This window comes from Salvelinus sp. IW2-2015, linkage group LG37 (assembly GCF_002910315.2).
Source record: "Salvelinus sp. IW2-2015 linkage group LG37, ASM291031v2, whole genome shotgun sequence".
In the NCBI taxonomy this organism is placed as follows: domain Eukaryota; kingdom Metazoa; phylum Chordata; class Actinopteri; order Salmoniformes; family Salmonidae; genus Salvelinus; species Salvelinus sp. IW2-2015.
The window spans coordinates 6,238,839-6,264,286 of NC_036876.1; the positions used below are offsets into that span (position 1 = coordinate 6,238,839).

The following is a 25,448-nucleotide window of genomic DNA, read 5'->3' on the forward strand; positions in this document are numbered from 1 at the left end:
TGTACACAGCCAATCTGTAAATAGCACACCGACTACCTCATCCCCATAGTATTACTTACCCTCTTGCTCTTTTGCACCCCAGTATCTCTACTTGCACATGATCATCTGTACATCTATCACTCCAGTATTAATGCTAAATTGTAATTATTTTTGCCTCTAGGGCCTATTTATAGCCTACCTCCCTACTCTTCTACATTTGCACACACTGTACATAGATTTTTCAATTTTTCTTTTGTGTAATTGACTGTATGTTTATTTATGTGTAACTCTGTGTTGTTGTTTTTGTCGCACTGCTTTGCTTTATCTTGGCCAGGTCGCAGTTGTAAATGAGAACTTGTTCTCAACTAGCCTACCTGGTTAAATAAAGGTGAAATAAAATAGAAAATACATTTAAAAAACATTCCAAGCTTAGTTGTCTTACTACAGAGAACCATTGACTTCTCACTCCTTTATGATCTATCATGTCTTTAATATCTCAATGTTCAAAGTTTACCCCGAATCCAACACCTGCTTCTGCATTAATGTTCATATGTCCTTGAATACCTGTGTGCTGAGGCTGTTTCTGTCCTGTTACCTGTCTGTTCCTATTAAATGTTTGACTCCCCGTATCTGCTTCATCTCCGGCGTCGGACTTTTCACATATCTGTATTCCCAGCCATAGATTAGGGTCTAATTTATTTATTTCAATTGACTGATTTCCTTATATGAACGGTAAAATCTTTATATTTTGTTCAGTGTMATTTAGTGTACAGATGTACGAAAAGGAAACCAGTTTCTTGCTGACACAGCAAAACATATCCATGCAGTAACAAGCTAAATGCCCCCCTGCTGTGTATCAAGGCTATTTGCCAAGACACGAAGGCAGTTCCAACTTCATTAAGTTTCACTTCATTTGCCAAAGAATTTATTGGAATGTTCCCCTTTTTAATGGTCTCATCTTTTTGCAACTAAAATGGATGAATGGGTAAGAGACTTGTTAGCTAGTGGTTTACAGGTTGGTCTGTCAGAGCCTGGGGTGTGTGTGTCGTCTCACTGAATGACTGTATCATAATAAGAGTGAAGTGAACAAACTTTTACTACTAAGTCATTTGGCAAACTACTGAGTTGCTATGGCAAACTTTTTTWAAACTTTCACAGAGATTCTATTTCTAGGTCCCAAGAAACAAAGAGATCTGCTGTTTGATCTGACAATTAATCTCGTTGGTTGCACAGTCTTCTAAAATAAAACTGAAGGACATCGGCGTTACTCTGGACCCTGATCTCTCTTTTGACGAACATAAAATATATTAAGGAGCAGCTTTTTTCCATCTTTTTAACATTGCACAAATCTGAAACATTTTGTCTAAAAATTATGCAGAAAAACTAATCCATGTTTTTGTCACTTCAAGATTAGACTACTGAGCTGTTCCCCGGACCTGCTGTTTTCGGCACTCTCTCTCTCTCTCTACCGCACCCGCTGTCTCAACCTCTGAATGCGATGAAAAGCTAACTGACATTTACTCCTGAGGTGCTGACCTGTTGCACCCTCTATAACCACTGTCAYTATTATTTGACCCTGCTGGTCATCTATGAACGTTTTAATATCTTGAAGAACGATCTAGCCTTTATGGCCATGTACTCTTATAATCTCCACCCAGCACAGCCAGAAGAGGACTGGCCATCCCTCAGAGCCTGGTTCCTCTCTAGGTTTCTTCCTAGGTTCCTGCTTCTGCATTGCTTGCTGTTTGAGGTTTTAGGTTAGGTAGAAGCACTCTGTAGAAGCACTTTGTGACATCTGCTGATGTGAAAAGGGCTTTATAAATACATTTGATTGATTTATAAAGTGGCATAGGAAAAACTGTTTGGTGTAGGAAGACTGCATAACTTCTTGTGACATCATGGGATTGATAAATAATGAGATTACGTGCTGCATAAAATGACTGCTAGCTTTGTTTGAAATGTTGGCTCATTTTCAATGGAAAACAGTATTGGCAAATGCACCTCATTACCTTTAATACTGAGCCAGGTCTGGTGGGGTGAGAGTGAGTGAGGGAATAAAAAGTTAGCTGAAATTAAGTTGTGTCTGAGTACGGATTTCCTACCTGAGAGGTGTGAGGGGCAGGATGGTCACCAGACTCCAGTGAGCTGGACGCTGCAGAAGACACAGGGGTGGTTAGGTCTATTTTAGACTAGTAAACCTCTCGGTAACACTTAACATTAGTAAAGTGTTGCAATAACTCATTTTTACACTGTACTTACACTGTTCTAGGGGTTGGATAAGGTTAGGGTTAGGACTTGGGTTAATGCTCACAGCGTACAGTGTAACAATTAGCAATTACAATAATTGTTACACTGTAGTTACGGCAATAATTACACAGTAAGCCCAATAAGGGCACGGGAATGTAAATAGTCAAAAGTCCATAAAGAAAGAAATAAAACTTTCTGCCAAAAAATACCGTTAGTTCTATTAGTCGTATTAAATTTACATTTTACATTTAAGTCATTTAGCAGACGCTCTTATCCAGAGCGACTTACAAATTGGAAAGTTCATACATATTCATCCTGGTCCCCCCGTGGGGAATGAACCCACAACCCTGGCGTTGCAAGCGCCATGCTCTACCAACTGAGCCACACGTGAATGTAAAGTTTTTAAATAAACCTCAATAGTTTTATCACATTTAAAATACCCAAATGCGGAACAAAGGGATGATTTTGCGGAACGTTCGCGGGACAGTGTAGCCGAAATTAACATATGTTTTGGTCAGCAAGAGCATGGAGAGACACACAAGTTTGACAAAATCACCTTATATATGTTCAGTTTAATACGGCTATTTATTGACGTTTGTAGCTCTTGGTCAGAAGCATGCTTTTTTAACGGTCCTCTCCAAGTCTAGCTGGAATTTAGACCGAAACGATTTGACAAATGTGATTGTTTCGCATCGCCTATCGCTGCTCAGAATATCAGATCTAAACAATTGGACAAGTGCTTAACATCACCAGTACCACATCCTCTGATTCAGAAATAATCACATATTAATAATACATACCAAATGTAGGCTTGTTGTCTTCGGCTCTCTGTAAAGTTTTACTTTCACTGCTATGCAGTGAMGGTAACTCATGGACTATGTGACAGACTATTTATTGTTGAAGTCTGTCCTCTGTGGTTTTGTTAAATCGGKTTGTACAGCTCACAACTCCCACTTGGCAGCTCCCAATGAAAATATTAAGAGGGTTTCGCCGAATAGACAACACATGCGCAGGCGCAGCAGCAGCTCAGATGATTGACATGAATAGTCTAAGCAACACCATAGGCTACACATATCACACACACAACAGGCTATATTATATCAAATTCTATCGTTGCAAAATGACACATTTAATTGCCTACTATTCATTCCAGACATTATTTTACTGTCCAACATTGTCCGTGATAAGACAAGTCTCAGAAATCCCATACCTAAGGCAACAGCATGTGTATGYTGGAACATTGGTAAGATTCTGGTAGGTAACCCATCTGTCTAAACTATGATAAAACGGTGTGATCTCAATTTAAATGATTTTGGAATTATTTAAACACTTTCTGATGATGCACTCTTGTGGCGGTGTATATAGCCCACTAGCCTACAAATGGGACTCGTTAGGAATGTTTTAGTTGGTTAGCATATGCTCAAAGCTCACTGCCGCCTTCTCCACTTCTGTATCATAGGCTATACGCTACGCGTATCCTGTATATACTTATTCACTTTCAAGCATTTCTAATGAAAATACAATAGACATAAGCAATGCAATGCAACAAGAAACGTGCATAAATAGAMACCTTTTCGTGCGTGCAGCAGATCAGAACAGGCGGCGAAATAGCTTAAATTTCAATAATATAAAAATCAATGAAGCCAGCATGCTTAGCTTGAATGAGTTCGAGACACTTGCACTGTCTTAAAAAAATATACTTTTACCTGTAGCCTAGTTTTCCACCTGTTTTCAGTTACTTTTCCGGCAACATGTTCGGCTATAGCCTAACACATTCGTCTCTTGGTAGCCTATAGGCTATAACCACGAATGCAACTGTAGCCAGCATGCACATCGTGTATACGCTAATGTATGCTGATGAGCKCTTAACCTATGGGCTTCCCATATAGGCCTACTACAGACATGCAATTTATGCAGTAGCAGCTGACATGTTTGCAAAGGGCGTCTGCATAACTATTGCTACTCACCCCGCAGCTAGCTGGGTCATTCCTATATTGCGGTGCCTTTTYTGTCCTCAGGAAATCACACTTATTGTGTGTAAAATGTGGATTCCAAAAGGCTTTACATATACATTCAGGTGTCCTTTACCTTAAAAACACAAAAATATGGATATTGAAAGGGAACTTAATGCATTTTGGATGTAGCCGTTTGTTCCCGGGTGTTACTCATCAACTTCCACGAGAAATATAAGACTTAAAATAATAACATCATAAAAAATATTTCTTCATTATTTTATAGTCCTAGTTAAAAATGTTCATGATTATTGTATTTATTATTATTTAGTTTAAGATTTTCTGTGTCCCTGATATCACTTTGACCCAACTATTGCTACTCACCCCGGTATGGGTTGATTCGTTGATTCATTAATTTATTTGATTCATGGGGCGGAAGATAGTGGTTAGAGCGTTGGGCCTGTAACCGAAAGTTTGCTAGATCGAATYCCCAAACTGACAAGGTAAAAATCTGTCGTTCTGCCCCTAAACAAGGCAGTYAACCCACTGTTCCTAGGCCGTCATGTCATTGTAAATAAKAATTTGTTCTTAGCTGACTTGCCTAGTTAAATAAAGGATAAATAAAAAATTCCAGTCATCTCTTCAACACGTTTATCATAGGATATGTGTTTTAAAATTGCCAGGGTATCGTATTACGAACAACAATGCCATAAATGAACCGACTGTGTTATGACTGTGTAGGCTCGTATGGTTCTGCCTATTATAAATGGAAGAAAAGCGCGCGACGGCGTTTCTCAAGAGCGCGCCTTTGTAGGGKGCCTTGCGTGAATGTAGGTTTTACGGTCCAAACACTTAAAAGACACACCCTATCCACTCAGCCCTCAAATTAAGTGGACACTTCTGATGACGTATCATGACGTCTGACGAGTATACACTTGCAGGGCAAGGAATTAATGATTTTTAAATCGACCACCCTTGTCTGGAAATTCGTCACTCGTTCATCCCGCGATGATTGWGTTTTCAGCCATTGCTCGTGGATGCTTTATATGCGCTATAGTCAATTATGAGTGCATTATATTAAATATATAATTGTTAATGTACGCCTTGAACGCTAGCAAATTAATTAGATAACAAACGTTAGCCTGCCTAGCTGTAACTTCTGAAGAAGGAAAATGTTTTATTTATACAATTTCCAAAAGATAACCAAACAAAAACATATTTACATTTTACGTATGAGCAAAATGTCTAACTTATTTGTATTCGTTTTTACTTACACTTGTATGTTGACTCCTCCTTTGATGTTGTTTTTAACTTTTCTCTGACTTTTCTTAGTGGATGTACAATCATCGCGAATTGAATTATGGGGAGTTTCAGGCCCCTGAGTGAACATAATTGTACACTMGCAAAGCCGACTAAAAACGAGGGCTGAGGGGCTTACGTTGCAAACTTCCCTTGCTTGGCTAATCATTTGGACCACCCTCCAAGATGGCGACGGGGATTCCCCCAAGGGCATAAGGCGAGGGTAAGTGGACGAGGGTGTGTCTTTTAAGTGTTTGGACCGCAAATTTAGGTCTACAATTATACAGTGCGTTATTAAAGTCATGGGTAAAAAAGCTTAGTTAACTTTATGGATTATGTGATAGAATTCTGAAATGTACAAAGTATTGAGATGTTTTMATGATTGAAAATGATTTCCTATAGTAATGATAAACATTTGTTGGGACTTGAAGTTTCATCAACCAACAAACAAACCAACGCAAACCAATTGTGGCGGTTAACGGTTTTGCTTAGAGGGAGTAGACAGCTATGACCGGAAGTTACTTTTTGTAGTAGGTTAGGAGAACATTTTAGCAAAGCCTAACCCTTTTCCTAAGTCTCATAACCTGCCATGTTAATTATCCTGACCTGCTGCATAAATTCTCCTAACCTGCTATGAAAAAGTCACTTCCGGTTGTAGCTGTACTCCCTCTAGTCAGAACCGCGGTTAACTCGGCCCATTATGTCCTGTGCTATTGGGAAAAATACACACACACACACACACTTCTCCCAACATCACAACCAACATGTTGATTTGCCTCCCAGAAATATAATTTACATTTTCACCTGTGCCAATTAGGCCTCAACTCTGCCAATACAATGAAATTAACAGAACAGAGATGACAATCAGCCCTGGTTATGGAGCATAGAATGAATGATGAATTTATACATAGCCTGCTGGGGCACAACTTTCACTGGGGACAGAGGGGAATATTTGAAATTGCATTTTTGTCCCCCCCAGTTTTAGTTTTAACACCATTATTATTTTTTTTTCCCCCCGTTATTTTACCAGGTACAGGTTGACTGAGAACACTTCTCATTTGCCAGCACGACTGGGGAAGCGTTACAGGGAGAGAGGAAGGGGGATGAATGAGCCATTGTAACTGGGGGATTATTAGGTGGACGTGATGGTTGAGGCCCAGATGGGATTTATGCCAGGACACGGCGGGAGTTAACACCCTACCTTACCAAAAGTGCCATGGATCTTTAATGACCTCAGGGTCAGGACAACCCGTTTAAATTCCATACGTAAAGACGGGCACCCTACACGAGCAGTGTCCCAATCACTGCCCTGGGGGCATTTGGGATCTTTGTTCAGACCAGAGAAGAGTGCCTCCTACTGGCACCTCCAACACACTTCCAGCAGCATCTGGTCTCCCATCCAGCGGAATGACCAGGACCAAACCCTGCTAGCTTCAAGAAGCAAGCCAGCATGGTATGCAGGGTGGTATGCCTGCCTGCGTCATTTAATCATTGGAATGTGATACAAACAAGGCAAGGTGTGCTTTAGGACCATGAGGACGCCTCCGAGCGGTCGGGTAGGCTTTTAGAGTGTTTATCCGACTGGATAAAAAAAATATCAAAACAATTATGTCCCTCCCACTTCTAAAACCAAAGTTTCTCCCCTGATAGCCTGTAACTTGTGGGMAAAAGCATTGAGGTATGAGGATGCTGCCAGTGTCAAGCACTAATAGGGGCCAGCAGATGAAATGCCTGTTGATTTACAGATAGTAGGCCATGACATGTCAGTGATTATCATAGAGATCCTATGAMATGACTAATTCCTAATTCAATGGTGATGCTCTCGTTGGTGGAAAGGCTGGGGGGAGTGGTTGGAAAGTCCCCTCTCATTTCCAAYGTTTGTCTAAGTAACTGCCTCTTGYCCTCTCTGCCATTCCCTCGCAGACAATGGCTGTCTGTAAACGTAACGCATCCTCCTTCCTCAAAGGAGAGCATTGGAGGAGTGGATCCAAGGTCCCTCCCTCGGACCACATCCTCCAATGAGCTTTGATAGGAATTGAGGAAACAAGGACGGCGGCAGTTGTCACCAACATTTGCTGAGTCAAGATCACTTTCGCAGTCAGGAAGCAAGACAAGATCACTCAGATTAAAAAAATAAAAAACATGACTTACATTTTTTTTTTTTACATGAACCTAATAGAATGAGGTTAGTGCAGTAGGCCTAATACATTATCACAACGTATTGGCTCAATGCCTGGCCTGCCAATATTGTTCTTCTCAGACCATATTATATTTCAAAACTCAAGCTTTGATAACTAAATAGATCAGTTGGTGTAGCACTTGCGAGGCACAGCTGAACATAAATTGAAATAATTTGTAAATAATTTGCTTTTTGATTTTACTGGACTGATGGTACCTGCATCTGACGGTCATGGTGCTTTCAAGACAACTGAGAACTCTGGAAAAAAATGAAGTCAAATCATGACGTCAGTGATCTTCAAGTCGGAAACATTAACTCACTTATAAAACAGCAGCTCTTTGCTGTATTATTTGACAGTCTCTCTGTGGTCATGGTTTTAAAGTTATTCAATCTTAAGCAGGCTAGTATCAAACTTTGCTGTGGCCGGCGTCGTGGAAGCTCTGTAGGGATTGGTGATTTGAGCTATCCGATTGCCAGCACAGTAGGCACACTGGATTTAGCCACAGATCTCCCGGTCTTCTGGGTAGGCAGTTAGTCTTTCAGACATATCAAACGGTTCAAAATGGGAACACTTTGCTTACCCCCTGCGCAGGGCTTCTACCACCAACAGCGTAATACAAATGAAATAAAAAATGAAGCTCAAGCCTTTTATCGTTGGATTTTCTACAGAAATGTTTGRTGATCGAATAGGAATGCCTTGAAGATCGACCAGTCGATTGACTGGTTGGTGACCACTGCTATAGTGGATAGTTTGAGTGCCGCAGACGATGAGCTGATCAGGTCCTTCTGCCTGCCACAAGCCCATCACAGAGCAGGAAGTGGGGATGACAGAGGGTGGGAGAGTTTAGCAGGGCCCGCTGCCCCTTTGCCACAGGAAGTAGTATGCTGACACACATAGTGGACGGCAGTGTGCGCTCCGCATTAGAGCCGTGCCGGAAACAGGTGCCCGGGACTCCATTGTTCCTTCCTTCACCAACACCCAGATTCAGAGAACGGTTTGAGGAACTGTYGGCTCCTCTGAGTCTTGCAGGTCTGAAGGGTGAGTTAATGAGAGGAAGGAAGTCTAGGGAGGAGGTGTGTTTTGTGTGTGTTAGTGTTAATATCAGTATGATAGGTAGAATACTGATTTCAGAATTCTATTGAATAATATCTGATTCTTTTCAGTTAAATATTATTTTCCTAACTGTGGTACAGGTACTTATGCTTACACAAGCCATCTCCAGGGGGTATATTATTTAGGACTTTAACACATACAACAGAAAACATATACAACTCATTTGTAGTTAAGGGCAATCAATTTAATTTAATTAGTATAAAACAGTCCTTGTCTTTGTCCAGCAAAAGAACACCATACAATTTCAAATATCAATATCATCTCTCATCCATTTTTACAGTCGCATTATCTAGCTTTTATGCTCTGAGAGAAGATATTCCTTCATACACAAGAGACGGAAGTCCTTTGCCTGCTCGGACTCTGCTCCGATGACAAGTTATAAACTGCCATTTTAAATAAAAACCTTTAGAAAAATACAGAACGGATGTAACGGGCAAAACATATTATCTTATATGACACCTGTCATATACATTAGACAAAGGCCCCAGGCCTTTGGTTTTAGTGTGTAAAAAATAAACATTAGTTAAAAAGATATTTAAAGCTGACACAATCGGGGTAGTCTATTCACACGTTAGTGCTTGGGGCATTATTACCTATCTCTATATTGTTATGCAATGATATCTTTGTGGCATTGCCATTTCAAATACTCAACGGATCCCCAATGTGTCCCGGTCCCTAAAAATAGCTGTGGCACTTGAAAATAAACAAACCATTGGCACAGAACTTTCTTTCACTTGCTCTATTCAACTCTACAACATTCTCTCCGTCACTCTAATAAATTCAATTCCTCATCTGATGATTTCAACCAATCATGTCAAATCTATTTTCTCTTCTAGCCACACTCCTTAGTCCTTCCTCCTCCTTTTCTCCCTTTTCTTCTAGCTCTGTCTTTGTCTCACTCTCTCTACTCATAACCTCAAAACTCTCAACTTTTCAAAACACCTCCTGGGATACAAAAACATATCATACTACTCCCAGTAACTTTCGACAGCTCTCTTGACATGTTATCCACCTAACGCTTAAAGCGGCCTGAGACAGCCTCCAGCTCAATACCTCAGAGGAGAGGCATTGTCATCCTATCTACATATCAGCTCCGATCTCTGGCGCCGGCCGCCTTTCCACAAATCCTTTACAACATCATGGTTTGATTGGCTTACAACTAGTCATGTATATGTGTTTATAATGGCCCCTCTAGCCAGTCAGGGAAACATACTTGAGCTCATGTTTTTGAGGGGCGAGGCTGAGCTCTCAATCAGGCAGGTTTGATGGGGCAAGGCAGTTTTGAATGGCATCCTATTCCTGTAGGCTCCATGAGCCCTTGTCAAAAGTAGTGCACTATATAATGTACAGGGTTCGTTTGCATAAAACATTTTAAGTGTTTCCTTTAAGGCTTTACATTAAGAAATAATTGTCCTTTACTTAAGGGAATTGTTTAAGGGCGTTGCATAGACAAATATTTCCTTTTTACGGTAGTTTGAAGGCATGTATGGCAAACAGAGTATCTGGTTACCATGGGCATGGCCTGATTCACTGACTTAACCTCTCGTCAAAGAGGTCACTTTCATTTTGTGAGATATCCAAATGGAACTTAATTGCTTCAGAAGATAATAAACCTAGTTTCTTGTTACTTTTTTTCTCAACTTGTTTATATTACTTCCTAGTATGTCAAGCTAGTTTACAGAGTAGCTATAGCTAACTAGCCAGCTAGCTTTGTAGCCATGGATTGTGCACCTTCCATTGCTTAGCTAAGTAGCTAGCTGGTTGATGTTTTCCTTTTGTAACCAGAGTAGATGAAAGTAACATTCACATCCACAAAATCTGTTTACATTGATATCCAAACTGAATGAAGCCGTTAAGGGACCTCATGGGCACCATTAACTTTTTCACTTAATCTAAGGGAGAAATTCACCTTTTAAAATGTTTTGTTCAACTGATTTAAAGTCAAGGGAACAGATAAGGGGGAAATTAACTTAAGGTGTTTTATGCAACCAGGCCCAGGGTGCCATTTGGGACACAGCCATGGACCATAACAACACAGGAGAACTAGGGTGGAAACAGATAAACAATCATGATTTGATTGACATAAATGTTGGGGTTATTCTTGGTATCTGTGGGGTTAAAGGTCAGGGGTCAAAGGGAGGACCTTCAACAGGCCTGCAGGATGGGCTGGTAGAGGTCGGTCAGGACCTTGTAGCGGATCTTGGTGTTGGTGACGGCGCCATGCTTCTGCCTCAGGTGGAGACGCAGCTGGCTCTTGTGGCGGAAGTGCAGGTCACACTTCTCACACTGGGAGAGATAGAGAGACAGAGAGAAATCAAAACTCCAAACCTACAACCTGATTATTAGACAAAATTACCTAGAAGGATTCCTACTACCAAATATTCTTATTTCCAAGCTACACAGCAAATGCTCTAGCAAACAAACAACAGAAACCTGAAATCACCATCTAACCTGGAACTGAGTGAGTAATGTTTAGTCTGAAGCTACTTTTTAAAGTCAAGAAGAAAAATACATTACAATGATATATTTTACTTTATAAGGACTGAATGCTAAGTTATGGCTACCAAGCTTGCTAGGACAGAACAGATCTGACTGCAACTTCAATTAGCACTGAGGTGTGAAGTGAGAGGTGTCAAAGCCCTTGAGCCCAACAATGGCAGGAGAGTCTCACAGCCTCCCCTTCCCAAATGCCGAGGCCTTTGAAGCCCCCTCCCACTGTTCAGAGGTCATTACAATACAGTACCCTGTGGATGTAAAAAATGATAAGGCACGGAAATAGTATAAAAAGAAGCTCCTATCGCTCTTGAGAAAGATACCCCGAGCGTGTCAGACCAAACCTCTTCATTATACAACACCACAGACGAGCAACCCAATACGGAAAGTCAATCTCCCAGCACGAAGTACTACTCCCTTGTTGAAACGAAGTATACATTCACCCAGCTGGAGGTAAGGCAGGTGGAGCTGGAACAGCAGGAGAACACACTCCAGTCAGCACAAAAAACAGTCCAGCTCAACAACACCCCCTCAACCAGACCCGGAGAGCTGGAGGTGGAGAGAGACATATCTGTACTCTGGACTGTGGTGAGACAACATCAACAGGAGAGGATCAGAGTGCACTAGAGCACTAGAGGAAAGGATCAGAGTTCTGGATGTGAGGGGGATGGTGTGTGACAGAGAACAACCCATTAGAGAGCTGGCCACCCCTGCAGAGAAGCTAGCTGAACAGCCCACCTCAGCCCCTGACCAAAGTCTTGACACCACAGCAGAACAGTCCACCCCAGACACTGAGCATGGCCTCGACATCACAGCAAGACAGACAAATTAAGAACCCCAAGCACAGGGGATCCCACACCCTCTATCAGCCACCCTGATAGCCCTCCTGATAACCCCCCCCCCCACACACACACACACACACACCCACTGAGGACATACACACGCCACAGATTGTACTCCTTATGGACTCGAATGGGAAATATATACAAGAAAATAAACTTTTCCCAAAACACACAGTGTCTAAACTCTGGTGTCCAAACACCCAGGACGCCCTAGACCTTCTGTCTGAGGACCAACTAGGGTCACCCAGCTATATAATAATACACACAGGCACAAATGACCTGAGAACACAGCAGGAAAGGGTGGCCACAGCATTCAAGGGAGTGATTGAAAAAGCTTCTTCTACAAGTGGTTATCTCCACCCTGCTACCACAAAAATACTTCCACCCTGCTACGATACAGCGGGTAAACGCAAGTATTTCCTGTGACTGTGCCTCAAAACCAACTGTCTACCTGGCCCACCACTCCACTCTGGACTTGAACAGCCTTTACGACCAGGTCCACCTATACAAGGCAGTAGTGCCCACCTTTGTCTGGACCCTAAAGGACATTGCCCTCAACCGCAGCCCCAACACCTCACACAGGAGCAACACATTAATAGACACCCCACCCAGACCAGCGAGACACTCTCGCAGACCTGCGGGACCCCCCCCAGACCTACACATAGAGGACCAACGCTGAGAGGACCTACATCCAGACCACAGCAACAACAGCCACACCCCCACCCCAACCAATCAACACCCCCCCAAGTCAACCATGCACACACCCCATTTAGGCCTCCTCAGATCAGACCTATGCCCCTCCTTCCCACCCCTTTGCCCCCCACTCAACATGAAAGTCACACATACTCCCAGGCCGTGAGCAGGCAAACAGGCCCAACCCCCACTCTTACACCAGCCCAAGCCAATGGCATGTACCAGATGCTCAGCAGGCTCTGCTCACACTTACTATTAGTTGTGTGGCCAAACAACATTGGACACTTTATGGAACACAAAGCCTTCACTATCTGATCCTGGAATATCCAAGTCCTGAGGTCATCTGCCTTTGGCCTAAAGAGCAGGAACCTGGACTTCATCAAAGAAATACAGACATTGTCATCCTATGAGAAACATGGTATAGAGGAGACAGACCCACTGGTTGCCCTCAAGATTACAGAGAGCTGGTAGTCCCATCCACCAAACCACCAGATGTGAAAAAGGTAAGGGACTCTATGCTAATTTGGTAGAGAGCAGACCTCCCWCACTCTATTAAATTAATCAAAACAGGAACATTTTACATTTGGCTAGAAATTCAAAAGGAAATTATCTTAACAGAGAAAAATGTCCTCCTGTGTGCTACCTATATCCCCCCACTAGTATTTTCATGTCCGGATGAAAAGCGTGCCCAAAGTAAACTGCCTGTTACTCAGGCCCAGAAGCTAGGATATGCATATACTTTGTAGATTTGGATAGAAAACACTCTAAAGTTTCTAAAACTGTTAAAATAATGTCTGTGAGTATAAAAGTACTGATATGGCAGGCGAAACCCCGAGGACAAACCACCCCCCCCCCAAAAAAAAATGKCTGTCACTTTTATTATAAGGCGAAGTCCTCCCAGATTGCAGTTCCTAGGGCTTCCACTAGATGTCAACAGTCTTTAGAAAGAGTTTCAGGCTGGTTTTTGGAAAAATGAGCCGGAAATTGTAGTTTTTCTAGGTGGCTCCCAATTTGGCTGTAGTGTTTCCAAGCACATGAATGAGAGCACGTTCTTTGGTATTTTCTCCGGTAAAGACAACAACGATTCTCCGTCTTAAATTTTATCGTTTATTTACATATTATGGTACCTAAGGTTCGATTATAAGCGTTGTTTGACTTGTTTGGAAACGTTTATTAGTAACGTTTGGGATTCATTTTGTATGCATTTTGATGGAGGGAAACTGGGTGGATTGTTGACTGAAGCGCGCCAGCTAAACTGACTTTTTCTGGATATAAAGAAGGAAATTATCGAACAAAAGGACCATTTGTGATGTAAGAGGGACCTTTTGGAGTGCCAACAGAAGAAGATCATCAAAGGTAAGGCATTTATTATATCGCTATTTCTGACTTTCGTGTCGCACCTGCCTGGTTGAAATATGTTTTTCATGGTTTTGTTTGCCGGGCGCTGTCCTCAGATAATCGCATGGTGTGCTTTCGCCGTAAAGCCTTTTGGAAATCTGACACAGCGGCTGGATTAACAACACGTTAAGCTTTATTTTGATGTATTACACTTGTGATTTTATGAAAGTTTTAAATATTTCTAATTCTGTAGTTTGAATTTCACGCTCTGCAATTTCACTGGATGTTGGCCAGGTGGGACGCTACCGCCCAATGGCAAATGGTTTGATGAAGAATTTAGAAATCTATTCAACCAAAAACAGAGACCCAGAAAACCTGCGCCTATGCTTTCACTATGGTGAATCACAAACAATACATTAATACACTACGGAAAAAGAAGGAACATCACGTCAGAAATCAGCTCAATGTAATTGAAGAATCAATAGACTAACCACTTCTGGGAAAATTGGAAAACACTAAACAAACAACAACATGAGTTATCTGTCCAAAACGGAGATGTATGGGTAAACCACTTCTCCAATCTTTTTGGCCCTATAACAAAGAACAAACAGCAAAAACATTTACATGATCAAATACAAATCTTAGTATCCAAACCAATTGGTTTGTCAAATTTTATGTTCCTTTTGATGGCGTAGAAGCCAAACCAATTGGTTTGTCAAATTTTATGTTCCTTTTGATGGCGTAGAAGGCCATTCTTGCCTTGTCTCTCAGATAGTTCACCGCTAGGTGCTAAAAATACTTGAATCAGTTATAGAACCCATTGTCCTTTATGGTTGTGAGGTCTGGGGTCCACTCACCAACCAAGAATTCACAAAGTACTTGAACTCGAATCCCAGAGCTGACAAGGTAAAAATGTGTCGTTCTACCCCTGAACAAGGCAGTTAACCCACTGTTCCTAGGCCGTCATTGAAAATAAGAATTTGTTCTTTAACTGGCTTGCCTAGTTAAATAAAGGTAAAATAAAAAATTTGAGACGTAAAACACCAAATAATGCATGCAGAGCAGAATTAGACCGATGCCCACTAATTATCAAAATCCAGAAAAGAGACGTGAAAGGAAGTGATTTCCATAACAAAGCCATCACCTACAGAGAGATGAGAAGAGAAGATTTCCCTAAGCTGGACTTGGGGCTCTGTTCACAAACAGACCCCACAGAGCAACACAAGTAGACCCAACCAAATAATGAGAAAACTAAAAGATAATTACTTGACACATTGGGAAAAAATTACAAAAAAACAGCAAACTAGAATTCTATTTGCCCCTAAACAGAGAGTACATAGTGGCAGTATACCTGACCACTGTGACTGACCCAAACTTAAGGAAAGCTTTAACTATGTACAGACTCAGTGAGCATAGCCTTGCTATTGAGAAAGGCCACCGTAGGCAGACCTGGCTCTCAAGAGAAGACAGGCTATGTGCACACTGCCCACAAAATGAGGTGAAAACTGAGGTACACTTCCTAACCTCCTGCCCAATGTATGACCACATTAGAGACACATATTTCCCTCAGATTACACAGATCCACAAAGAATTTGAAAACAAAGCCAATTTTTATAAACTCCCATTTCTACTGGGTGAAATACCAGTGTGCCATCACAGCAGCAAGATCTGTGACCTGTTGCCACAAGGGCAACCAATGAAGAACAATCACCATTGTAAATACAACCCATATTTATGTTTATTTATTTTCCCTTTTGTACTTCAACTATTTGCACATCGTTACAACACTGTACATAGCCATAATATGACATGAAATGTCTTTATTCTTTTGGAACTTCTGTGAGTGTAATGTTTACTGTTCATTTTTATTGATTATTATATACTTCACTTGCTTTGGCAATGTTAACATATATGAGAGAGAGAGCGGAATCTATTTCATCATTGAATAACGGCGTGTATACTGTAGCAAGAGGTCAAACACAAGAGGTGTGTGCACGCGTGCATGCTTGCCTACCTGCATGCATTATGTGTGTGTCTGTGTCTGCACACGTATGTGTGTGTTTGTCATGTGTGGGTAGTATACTCACAGTGTAAGGCTTCTCTCCAGTGTGAATGCGCAGATGACTCTTCAGGGTCTGCAGGTGACGGAAGCGAGTGCCGCAGGTGTGACAGGGATAAGGTTTCTCCCCTGTGTGAATCAGAACATGGGCTCGCARGTGGGCCACCTGTAAGACCACAGACACACAAGTCAACCAAATGAACGTTGCTAAATAACGTATAACATAGCTATAACATCAACCGAGGACTTTAGTTTGATCTTACACTTTGGTCCTCCACACACACTCCTTTCCCGCCACACACACATCCTCTGTCCAACCCCTGTCCCACGTCAGTGGTGGGTCCTCACCTGAACGAATCGAGCCCCGCAGGTATCACAGTGGTAGGGCTTCTCTCCGGAGTGGATGCGGGAGTGAGTCTTCAGGTTGGCGGGCCGGTTGAACTGGGCACCACACACGCTGCAGCGGTACGGCTTGTCTCCTGCAGCGGGGGCTGGAAAAGAAGGGAAAGGGAAGGTCAGCAAATGAAACATACACACACCAACTACCTGTGGCGATAATCAACTGCAATAAGGAGCCATTATCATAATACTTAACTGTCCAAACTGCTGCAAACCATCCGTTTGATACTATGATGATAAATGGCACCTAAACATCATGTATTGGAGGTGTGTGTGTGTGTTAAATGACATCATCAGATGTGATGGGTTATCTGCCTCACCTGTGCAGGCAGTCTTTATCACACTCAGGTTGCCGGAGTAACAGAATGGCAAGCCGTAATTCTCACGCTTAATTGGGTGTTGGCAGTGATGGGCGGCCTCTGGCTCCAATGGGCGGGGTGCCAGACAGCAAGGCGAGACTGAGAGGGAGGTGCAGAGAAATATTATACATCAATACATATCTCATATATTAACATATGACTGTATGTATATTATAAACACACACACATATATATATATATACATACACATATATATATATATACACATTTATGATCTGTCACTCCTTAGTTGGAGAAAATATGTTTTCTACATGTTATCTCTGCTGCTGCTGAGTGAGATAGTAAGGTTGCAGTACCTGTTCCTTCCTTGTGGGTGTGGGGCTCCATAGGGGGTTCCACAGGGTGGGCTGGCAGCCCTGGGTGGGGAACCAGGGGAGGGCTACAGCCAGGGACATCATAGCAGGAGGAAAGAATATAGTCATGTTGTCAACATCAGTGCCAACTTAAACTATCTCCTTGGACAGACAAGGTCCCTTAGAACGTTTATTGTCAATATAACTTAGAGGTTGAGATAAGGCTTTTAAAATAGCACTATTTCATCATATGCATAATATTGACAACACACCTTTCATTTTGTCCGGATCCTTCCCTTGGCCATGCCTCCATAGGTGGCTTCAATGTCACTTCCATCCTATCAGAGGTGGGGATGTGGTCGAGCTGCTGCCGGCCCTCCTCAGGCTCCTCCTCCTTCACCGTGTTTACGGCACAGAGGGGGTTGAGGACAATGTACTTGTATTTCTTCCAGTTGCAGGCTTTAGGGTCAGGGTTGCGCTTGGGTTCACCTAGATTACAGGTGTTGGACTCCGCAGGAGAGTTGGGCTGACAGCTGGAGCGAGACGGGCTATCTGGAGAAGGGATGGAGGTGGGGGAGGCCAGGATGGGTGATTCAGGCTCCTGCTTTAGTTCCTTTGACCTGGGCTCGCGGGTCAGGAAAGTCCCTGGCTGCAGACAGGCCCGGAAGTTTCCAGGGTTCCTGCTGGACAAACAAATGAACTCATGCAATGATCTAGCTGAACTCAGACAATGGGACATTGGCCCACACTTTACAGAGACACACACACACATACACACACACACACACACTCCTTCTCTCTCACCTGGCCGAGTCATGGCACATACGACCCTCAGCCTCCGCTGCGGACTGGGAGGGGGTGGAGACAACGAGGACAGATGGGCGGGGTCTTCCATTGACAGGGGGATTAAGAGGAGCTCCCCCTGAGAGTGCTGCAGACATTACAGACACCGTGGAGTCCAGCTTCATTTGAGGGGGCGTCCCTCTCATCCTCTCACTGTAAACAAAAGGAGCTGTCAGGTAACGCCTGTCAATCATATTTTATCATATCAGCCAGGGCGCCCATAGGAGAGACTTAGAAGCCTATTTAAAGTTTGTAATAGTCAGTTGTACTGTACATTTAATGCTTCACATAATTGAAAACACAATTTAGAGCTTAAAAAGCATGCAACTAACTGAAATGCTTATCTACGTTTACCCTAATTTAAAGTCTCTCTGTCCCCGTTCTTTCAGTAAATGCACTTTTTACTCTAATCCTGTAAACTACCATCATCCCTCCCACCCCTCCAGCCTCCCAACGCTCACCCATTGACTTCTATAGAAAGGGGTTCACCTGTGTAACATGAAAGCTCTGCAGGTGTCAGCCACGTGGTCCATCTGCAGGTAGGTGGCGACGGAGAGCACTCCGGGGACTGTGCGTGGCGTGAGGGGCAGCTGGGAGGTGTACATGAAGTCCAGGAGCAGGGAGACGCTGGAGGGGTCCAGGGAGTCAGGGAGAGACAGGGTCAGGGCCTGGCCTCCAGCACCACTCCATCCAGGAGAGGACACACGACGGGAGTACAGGGAGTAGAAGAACCCACTAAGAGAGACACAGAGAAAGGAGTGAGTAAGTATTTTAAGAGTAAAATAATCCCACAGCACACCACCCCCCCCTCGCAAAGTAGAACAAAAACAAGAAGAACAATAACAAAAAGACCAGGAAAATGACAATGAATATTATTCTCTGAGCTAACCTGCATGCAATGAGCACAGCACAGTGTGCCTGCAGTCGGGCAGTGCCCACCACCAGGGTGGCATCGGTCAGAATGTTCTGGTGCCTCAGCTCGTTCAGATTCAGCAGGACGTCGTTGGAGTGGCGCGTAAACTCCTTTACGTATCCCTGTGCAGCAGCCGCTTCAGACCCCACCACCTCATGCCTCCCTCCAACCCTATATCCCTCCACCACCTGGATCTTGCTCATCTTTTGTTTGGGAGAGAAAGGAAAAGACAGACTTGTTTTCACAGAATATAATTTCATTATAGTAGAATTACAATGGCACTATGTATATTATGGAAGTCTCTGAAATGTAGCATATACTGTGCCAGTCAAAGTGCAGCTGCCTCACATTGACCTACCCTGTTGCAGAAGACACCAGCTAGAGAAAACATGGAGGGCAGTCTCCTGGACGCCTCTGTTAGGTGAGACCAGCTCCCTACTCGTACCTGCACGAAGCAAAACAAGACGACACTTAGTGCAACTTTACGAAACACTGTGTAATTAATGTACCTGATGTACTGACACATCCCCATTTTATATAATTACATATCTGTCATGTGGTAAGAAATGTAATATAGCCACAAAAAGAGATTATTATTCACACATAATTCACCCTCCAGGTGCCACGATGTTGAAAAAATGTAGACAGAAAAGTTACAAGATGATACATGAACATCCAATCACACCAATCCAGGCAACACGTAAATATTATGAACAATTTTATATATATATATATAACGTTTACAAAACGTCTAGGTTACCACTTACCCCGACCAGCAGGGACGAGAACCAATGCGCACGATGCTGTCCTCACAACCCTCAGTTCAACTCTCAGGTTCCTCAATCTGTAACTAACTGTCTTCAGGCTAGGCTGGGCAATAACCTACTCCCTCCACAGTTGTCTGAGCAAGACTATCCAGGGTAGACAGAGGGAGGGGAGTCTTTATAATGTTGCGCAGGAAGCCTGATTCCGACCAGGGCCGCTCATGTCCTCTTTCCTCAACAGCCCACGCCTACCCTGGAAGCTGTGCTGCCTACAGCAGGAAAAGGCTCAAGTCAAGCCCAAACCCAGTGCTCCAACTCGGCGGGCGGGGTATTTTTAGTGGACTATTAGTTTTCTAACGCCTCTACAAAGTGATGGCAGGAAAGTGGCGTGTGTTTTTGCGCTGAGTAGAAAAAAAAATGTATATGAGGATCCTAAGGGAAGAGGGATGATGATGGTGAGGGTGAGGCTATCCAGGAGTTGACCCTCAGGGTTAGAGAAGACCATCCTCCACCATGGACTAGCAATGCCTTCTCCCTCTGAGGAAACTGTCGGGGAGGAAGTTTGAAGAACACCTACATGTTAGATAAACAAACCTCGTTCCAACCTCAAAGCCTGCCCCATGGGAGAGAGGCTCTTCAGATATTAGATAGAGGCTAACTCTTCAAATGTAACACGGTATAGAACAAGCAGAAGCCAGTGACTTGAAGGACTTAACCTTGCACTTCCACATACATCAGGCTGGAACATTTTCTTTCACACCAGACGCATATAGTATCCTTACTCAACTCACTGCAACTTAGGGTGAGCATACAGCAAAATCTGTGCTATTTTACAGACAGAGACTCGAAATGACATGATGTATACCTCTTAGTCATGCAGTCATAAAGAGTATATTTCTGAGGTGACAGATCCAGGTGAACGTGGAGTTATGAGGGCTCCATAAAGGCTTCCGGAAGTTTCTGGCCTGCTGCCAGAGGGGAGGAAGGAAACGGGAGAGTGGGGTGAGGAGGGTGGCGGGGGAGATGGGAGATACCCTCTCCCTGGCTTGCAAAACAACAACCCCCAAGATTGATAGAAATGTAGAGGACAGATGTGCAGGAACTGCCGAACACACACACATAATGCTACACACACACACACACACACACACAAAGCACTACAGAAACAAAGCACTACACACACATACCGCCACACACACACCATCTCTGAATACATCCTGAAAGGCGCACTGAGACGAGGATGAAAACGCCCGCGCAGGACATCCGTCAATAAGAAGATTATATTTTTTTTTTGGGGGGGGGGGGGGGTAGCTATCAAAGGTCACCAATAATTTTTTTTCAAACAAGCGGAAAAGTTAGCTAATCTTAAGCACATCCTAGGTTCATAAAGAGTTGCAGCACATTACAACACACAGGCCTAACAGAGGGCCTGCTTCAGCGCACCATGAACTTCAGATCAAAGAATTCTGACCGAACAGGAGGACCTTGAGCGAGCTTCAAGGCGTCTGCCAGTCGGTCAAGGCCAGAAGTAGATAAGTGTGTAGAGAGAGAGGCCACGCCCTTGCAGAAACAGCACATATTTCACAGGGATGATGCAAGCTGCAAACCTGAGGTTTCCCACCATATCAAAGCTCTGAATCTATCATGTCGATACAGATAATACTCACCGGACTGTATCACTGTCAAATTGAATTAGGGCGTTAAAGCTATTATCATGAAACAACAAATCCTGCTTACTTCAAGGACTGTTAAAGCTAATCCAAATCAAATAGGTGAAAAATACTTGACTTTAAAAGGAGACAACTATTCATACAAATGTTCTGTCAGTGAATATCGCAGAAGAATGTTGTAGGAATTGAAATATACAGTATGTGTACAAGCTGCATACAACGACAAATCAACCAATATTTCCATGTTTGGGTATAAACCCTGTGTTTAAATGCGAGTCGGAAGCAGAGTCTTTTACGAGGGGTGTTGAGTGCGTGTGTGTGTGTGTGTCCTTGTGCTTTTATTTGTTTTGATGGAGGCCGGATCAATTGTGTCTTATAAAAAAAAAAGAAATGAAAAAAGAAAAACAACATTTATGAAAACAGAGAATTAGATGTAGCTTAAGTCTAGGATACTTCCAGGCATTGTGAGAGGAACGGAAGAGGGGGGCGGTTGAGGAAAAGTGAGAACATTACTAATCAGGTTCGCCAATGGGCGGAAGCCATTCAGTCTGTCCAGTTGGCAAGGCTGTGCTAACATTTGTTAACAGTGTTGTAGTTATTGTTGTGTGCTATGGTTATCATTTTGACACTGTACAGGACTAAACACTGGCTGGGCGATACATCATATCTGTACAGTAACATTGTGGTTCTATAACCGAGGACAAAGGTCAAGAAACTTTTGAAAATAAAAGAAAACAAGACATAGTTAAAGAGCGCAATGTAAAGTTAAAGAACACTACAATACTTTGCTTCTTTGCTTATGCACATTTTTCATAATGCATTTGACAATTCATTCTTCCAAGTTTTACTATATTTCCTATTTGGCTTCTGATTCATAAGCACAAATCATGCAATTCAGGGGAAACTCTTGATTGGGCTGTCGCTGTGATGCTTGTGGAAATACCTTATTTACTGCATACCTTAAAAGGCAAGTGCTGATACAAAAGCTCCGACAGTCTAATTCAATAGCTGGTGCAAAAGTGTTGACACAATAACACAGATTCACATAAACTGTGTCTTCCTGTTCTTGCAGAGAATTCTGGACATATAAGGGCAAGCTGTAAGCACTTTCCGGACAGAGGAGAATAGAGGATGGGGAGGGAGGAAGGTGTGTGGGAGTCTGGGGAGGGGTCTACTTGTTTGTCCCCTTTGGACGGTGGTAGGGGGGCAGGAATGAGGGGGAAAAAGAACAGAGAAGCGTTGCAATGAAAAACAATAAAGCTAAACATTTCAAAAGAGCTTCCTTTGAAGCGGTGTCTGGGGAGATAAGTGAGTCTTCTAGCATGCTTATTGGTGGGACCTGAGAGAGAATGTCTACTGTTTGTTGAGGATCTAGTGCTTCTGTCCCCAACCAAGGAGGGCCTACAGCAGCACCTAGATCTTCTGCACAGAGTCTGTCAGACCTGGGCCCTGACAGTAAATCTCAGTAAGACAAAAATAATGGTGTTCTATAAAAGGTCCAGTCGCCAGGACCACAAATACAAATTCCATCTAGCCCTAGAGCACACAAAAAACTATATATACCTTGGCCTAAACATCAGTGCCACAGGTAACTTCCACAAAGCTGTGAACGATCCGAGAGAGAAGGCAAGAAGGGTCTTCTACGCCATCAAAAGGAACATAAAATTCGACATACCAATTAGGATCTGGCTAAAAATACTTGAATCAGTTATAGAACACATTGTCCTTTACGATTGTGAGGTCTGGGGTCCACTCACCAACCAAGAATTCACAAAGTGGGACAAACACCAAATTGAGACTCTGCATGCAGAATTCTGCAAAAATATCCTCTGTGTACAATGGGTGGGGGGGGGGGGGGTCCTATCCAGAGCGTTCGGAAAGTCTGCAAGGGTGGAAAACTCTTTCCCGGCATGGGAGCAGTAGACTTGACACTCATTTGGGAAAAGTGGAAAACATTAATAAATCAACATTAATTGGTTCATATTTGAAAATACTGTCATATTACAGATTGTGAAATGCAAGAGCCACGAATTTACATTGTCAATAAATGACTATTTGGTCTGCGAAAGCAGGTGTTAAACGGTGTGTGTGCGATCAAGTACATAACACAGTAGTAAGGCAGCCTATATGCTTTTAATGATAATTCAATGATGATTTGAGTGCTTCAATTTCAGCCCGACCCAAATTTCTGCAGGCCCACCCACCAACGAATTGAATGACATGAAGAAATGCTAAGCTGCGGTATGACGCTTTAGCTACTCAATGTCCTTATATGACCCAACTTTGCACTAATCAGGTTAAAAGGTTTTGGAATCATCTGTTGCTAAAAGAGGGTGACGTGGCAGAAATGTAGTGAGGTAAGAGGTTAAAGTCCTCTTTCAGAAGAGAAACACAAGTTCAGAATGTGAGTGACAAGGTTCTGTATAATGTCTGGGTATCGGGATGAACCCACTTGACTTGACAGTTTGTTTATATAGGTAGGCCTCCAAGTTAAATACATGTTTTATAGATTTTTCATAGCAGAATGTCACATTTGACATTTATAATCATTAAGTACTTGAAAATGCTGTTTTTACTGGTGCAAGTAGTCCTTGGCAAAGCAACAAAAAAAACAGATGTCACAAGTCAATAAACAAAATGACCAAGAAATAAATTGAATATGGCAATAACCTCTGAGATAAAAACCCAATGGCCAAACACTTCCCTGGCAACTACACATCTTTGTCTATTTATCGAGGCTACAGGACAGCCCTTTTCATTATTTTGTCTTCAACATACTTTATTAACCTATGTAATTGTAAAATATGGACCTTGTAGCAGTGGTAAGGGCATGAAAACAGCACAAGGCAAGGCAGGTCGATGTGCTCAGAGTGTAGATTTATTTACAGGTCTTTGGTGATCCAATGGTGAAAGCGCCATATCAGTACACGTAGATTTACCAAATATACACGGGTAATAGCCCAAAAGAAATAGCCTCTGTATCAGGCTTGACCTGTCCTATCTGATAAACCAAATCGATACAGTACAATACAGTACATAATAAGCACTTGGCCCCCATCCCGCAGGAGCATACATTTACCCAATTGGCAATTACAACCAATAAACTGGTTCTACAATGTAAAACGCAATTTCCACATCCATTGTTACATTCGTCTTAATCAGATTGAATGATTATTAAGGATATTTCAACACCATGCATACATGGAACAATCATTTGATCCTATTCAACTTTATGACTCCAAAGCGTGGAGCCTATTACGCACAACACAAATGACAGAGACATATGACACACGGAACTCAGACATAACCCGGGAAATATGAACAAAGGAAACTATACATTGAATTAAATAAGCATAACTTCTACCTGAAATGTTTTGCGAATGTTCATGTGCACTACACATCGCGCTCACTCTGAGCAGGGTAAGAAATGGTTCGCTATGAAAGTAAAATGTATTGCAGGTCTATCAAACATGAAACAGACATGTCTACGTGTTTCAATAAACAGTAAGGTAATGGAACGATGAAACGCTAGCAATTATTGTAGTATTAGATGGGAAATAGATTTACCACATAGTGCCTATGCATTTAAACATGTGAAAGCAACAGCAAATAGTTCAACAAGAGAAAAAAAGCACTCTCCAATGGCGGGAATTTGGAGAGTGCAAGTTAAGAACAGCGCTTATGGTGCTTCCTTGCCACATCAGATTTGAACAATAAATTCCAAATGCCAACTTCATAAGTAAATTATCAATATCAAGCAATCGTTACATACCAAAAGACCAGTAGACCTATGCTAGTAATTGTTGCCCCATTACTGGTTAGCTTGCAAAGTAAACAGTTCATATTCTTGATCAGCAAACAATTTTTGGAGTTGCATATTTATTTTTATGGCAAACCTCTCACTACAATTTGACGTTTGCGCTGCACTGGATCCTGTAGCTGTCCAGCAAATCAGCAATCTGTTGGCTAGCTCACTAGACATGTGTTGATT

At 42.6% G+C, this 25,448-nt stretch overlaps 2 protein-coding genes across 6 annotated transcripts in view; both read right to left on the minus strand.

Moving 5' to 3' along the window:
- slc16a13 (solute carrier family 16 member 13) overlaps positions 1-4,074 on the minus strand; it is a 38,175-nt gene extending 34,101 nt beyond the window's left edge. Inside the window, exons 1-2 of one of the 3 annotated variants that reach the window (XM_070437968.1) lie at positions 3,933-4,074; positions 2,082-2,131 (exon numbers count right to left, since the gene is read on the minus strand). The gene's annotated coding sequence lies outside the window, so the exon portion shown is untranslated. Of the gene's footprint in view, positions 1-2,081; positions 2,132-3,026; positions 3,866-3,932 lie in introns of those variants that run through there. The other 2 variants (XM_070437969.1, XM_023982286.3) reach the window with 2 other exon arrangements.
- A 4,858-nt stretch (positions 4,075-8,932) lies between these two features.
- Positions 8,933-25,385, minus strand: LOC111960356 (BCL6B transcription repressor). 3 transcript variants are annotated; one of them, XM_070437778.1, is made up of 11 exons: positions 25,230-25,385; positions 19,382-19,468; positions 19,000-19,226; positions 18,600-18,845; positions 18,072-18,263; positions 17,540-17,950; positions 17,271-17,353; positions 16,915-17,052; positions 16,544-16,686; positions 16,224-16,361; positions 8,933-11,056 (listed from the first exon to the last, which is right to left on the minus strand). In XM_070437778.1, exons 2-11 carry the CDS (start codon positions 19,412-19,414, stop codon positions 10,916-10,918), a joined length of 1,752 nt encoding a protein of 583 aa, XP_070293879.1. In that variant the 5' UTR covers positions 19,415-19,468; positions 25,230-25,385; the 3' UTR covers positions 8,933-10,915. The 3 variants fall into 3 exon arrangements, with proteins under 3 accessions (XP_070293879.1, XP_023838096.1, XP_023838095.1); XM_023982328.2 differs by lacking the exon at positions 25,230-25,385 and adding an exon at positions 19,791-20,530 and having other exon boundaries at positions 17,540-17,947; XM_023982327.2 differs by lacking the exon at positions 25,230-25,385 and adding an exon at positions 19,791-20,530.
- Between the last annotated feature and the right edge of the window lie 63 nt (positions 25,386-25,448).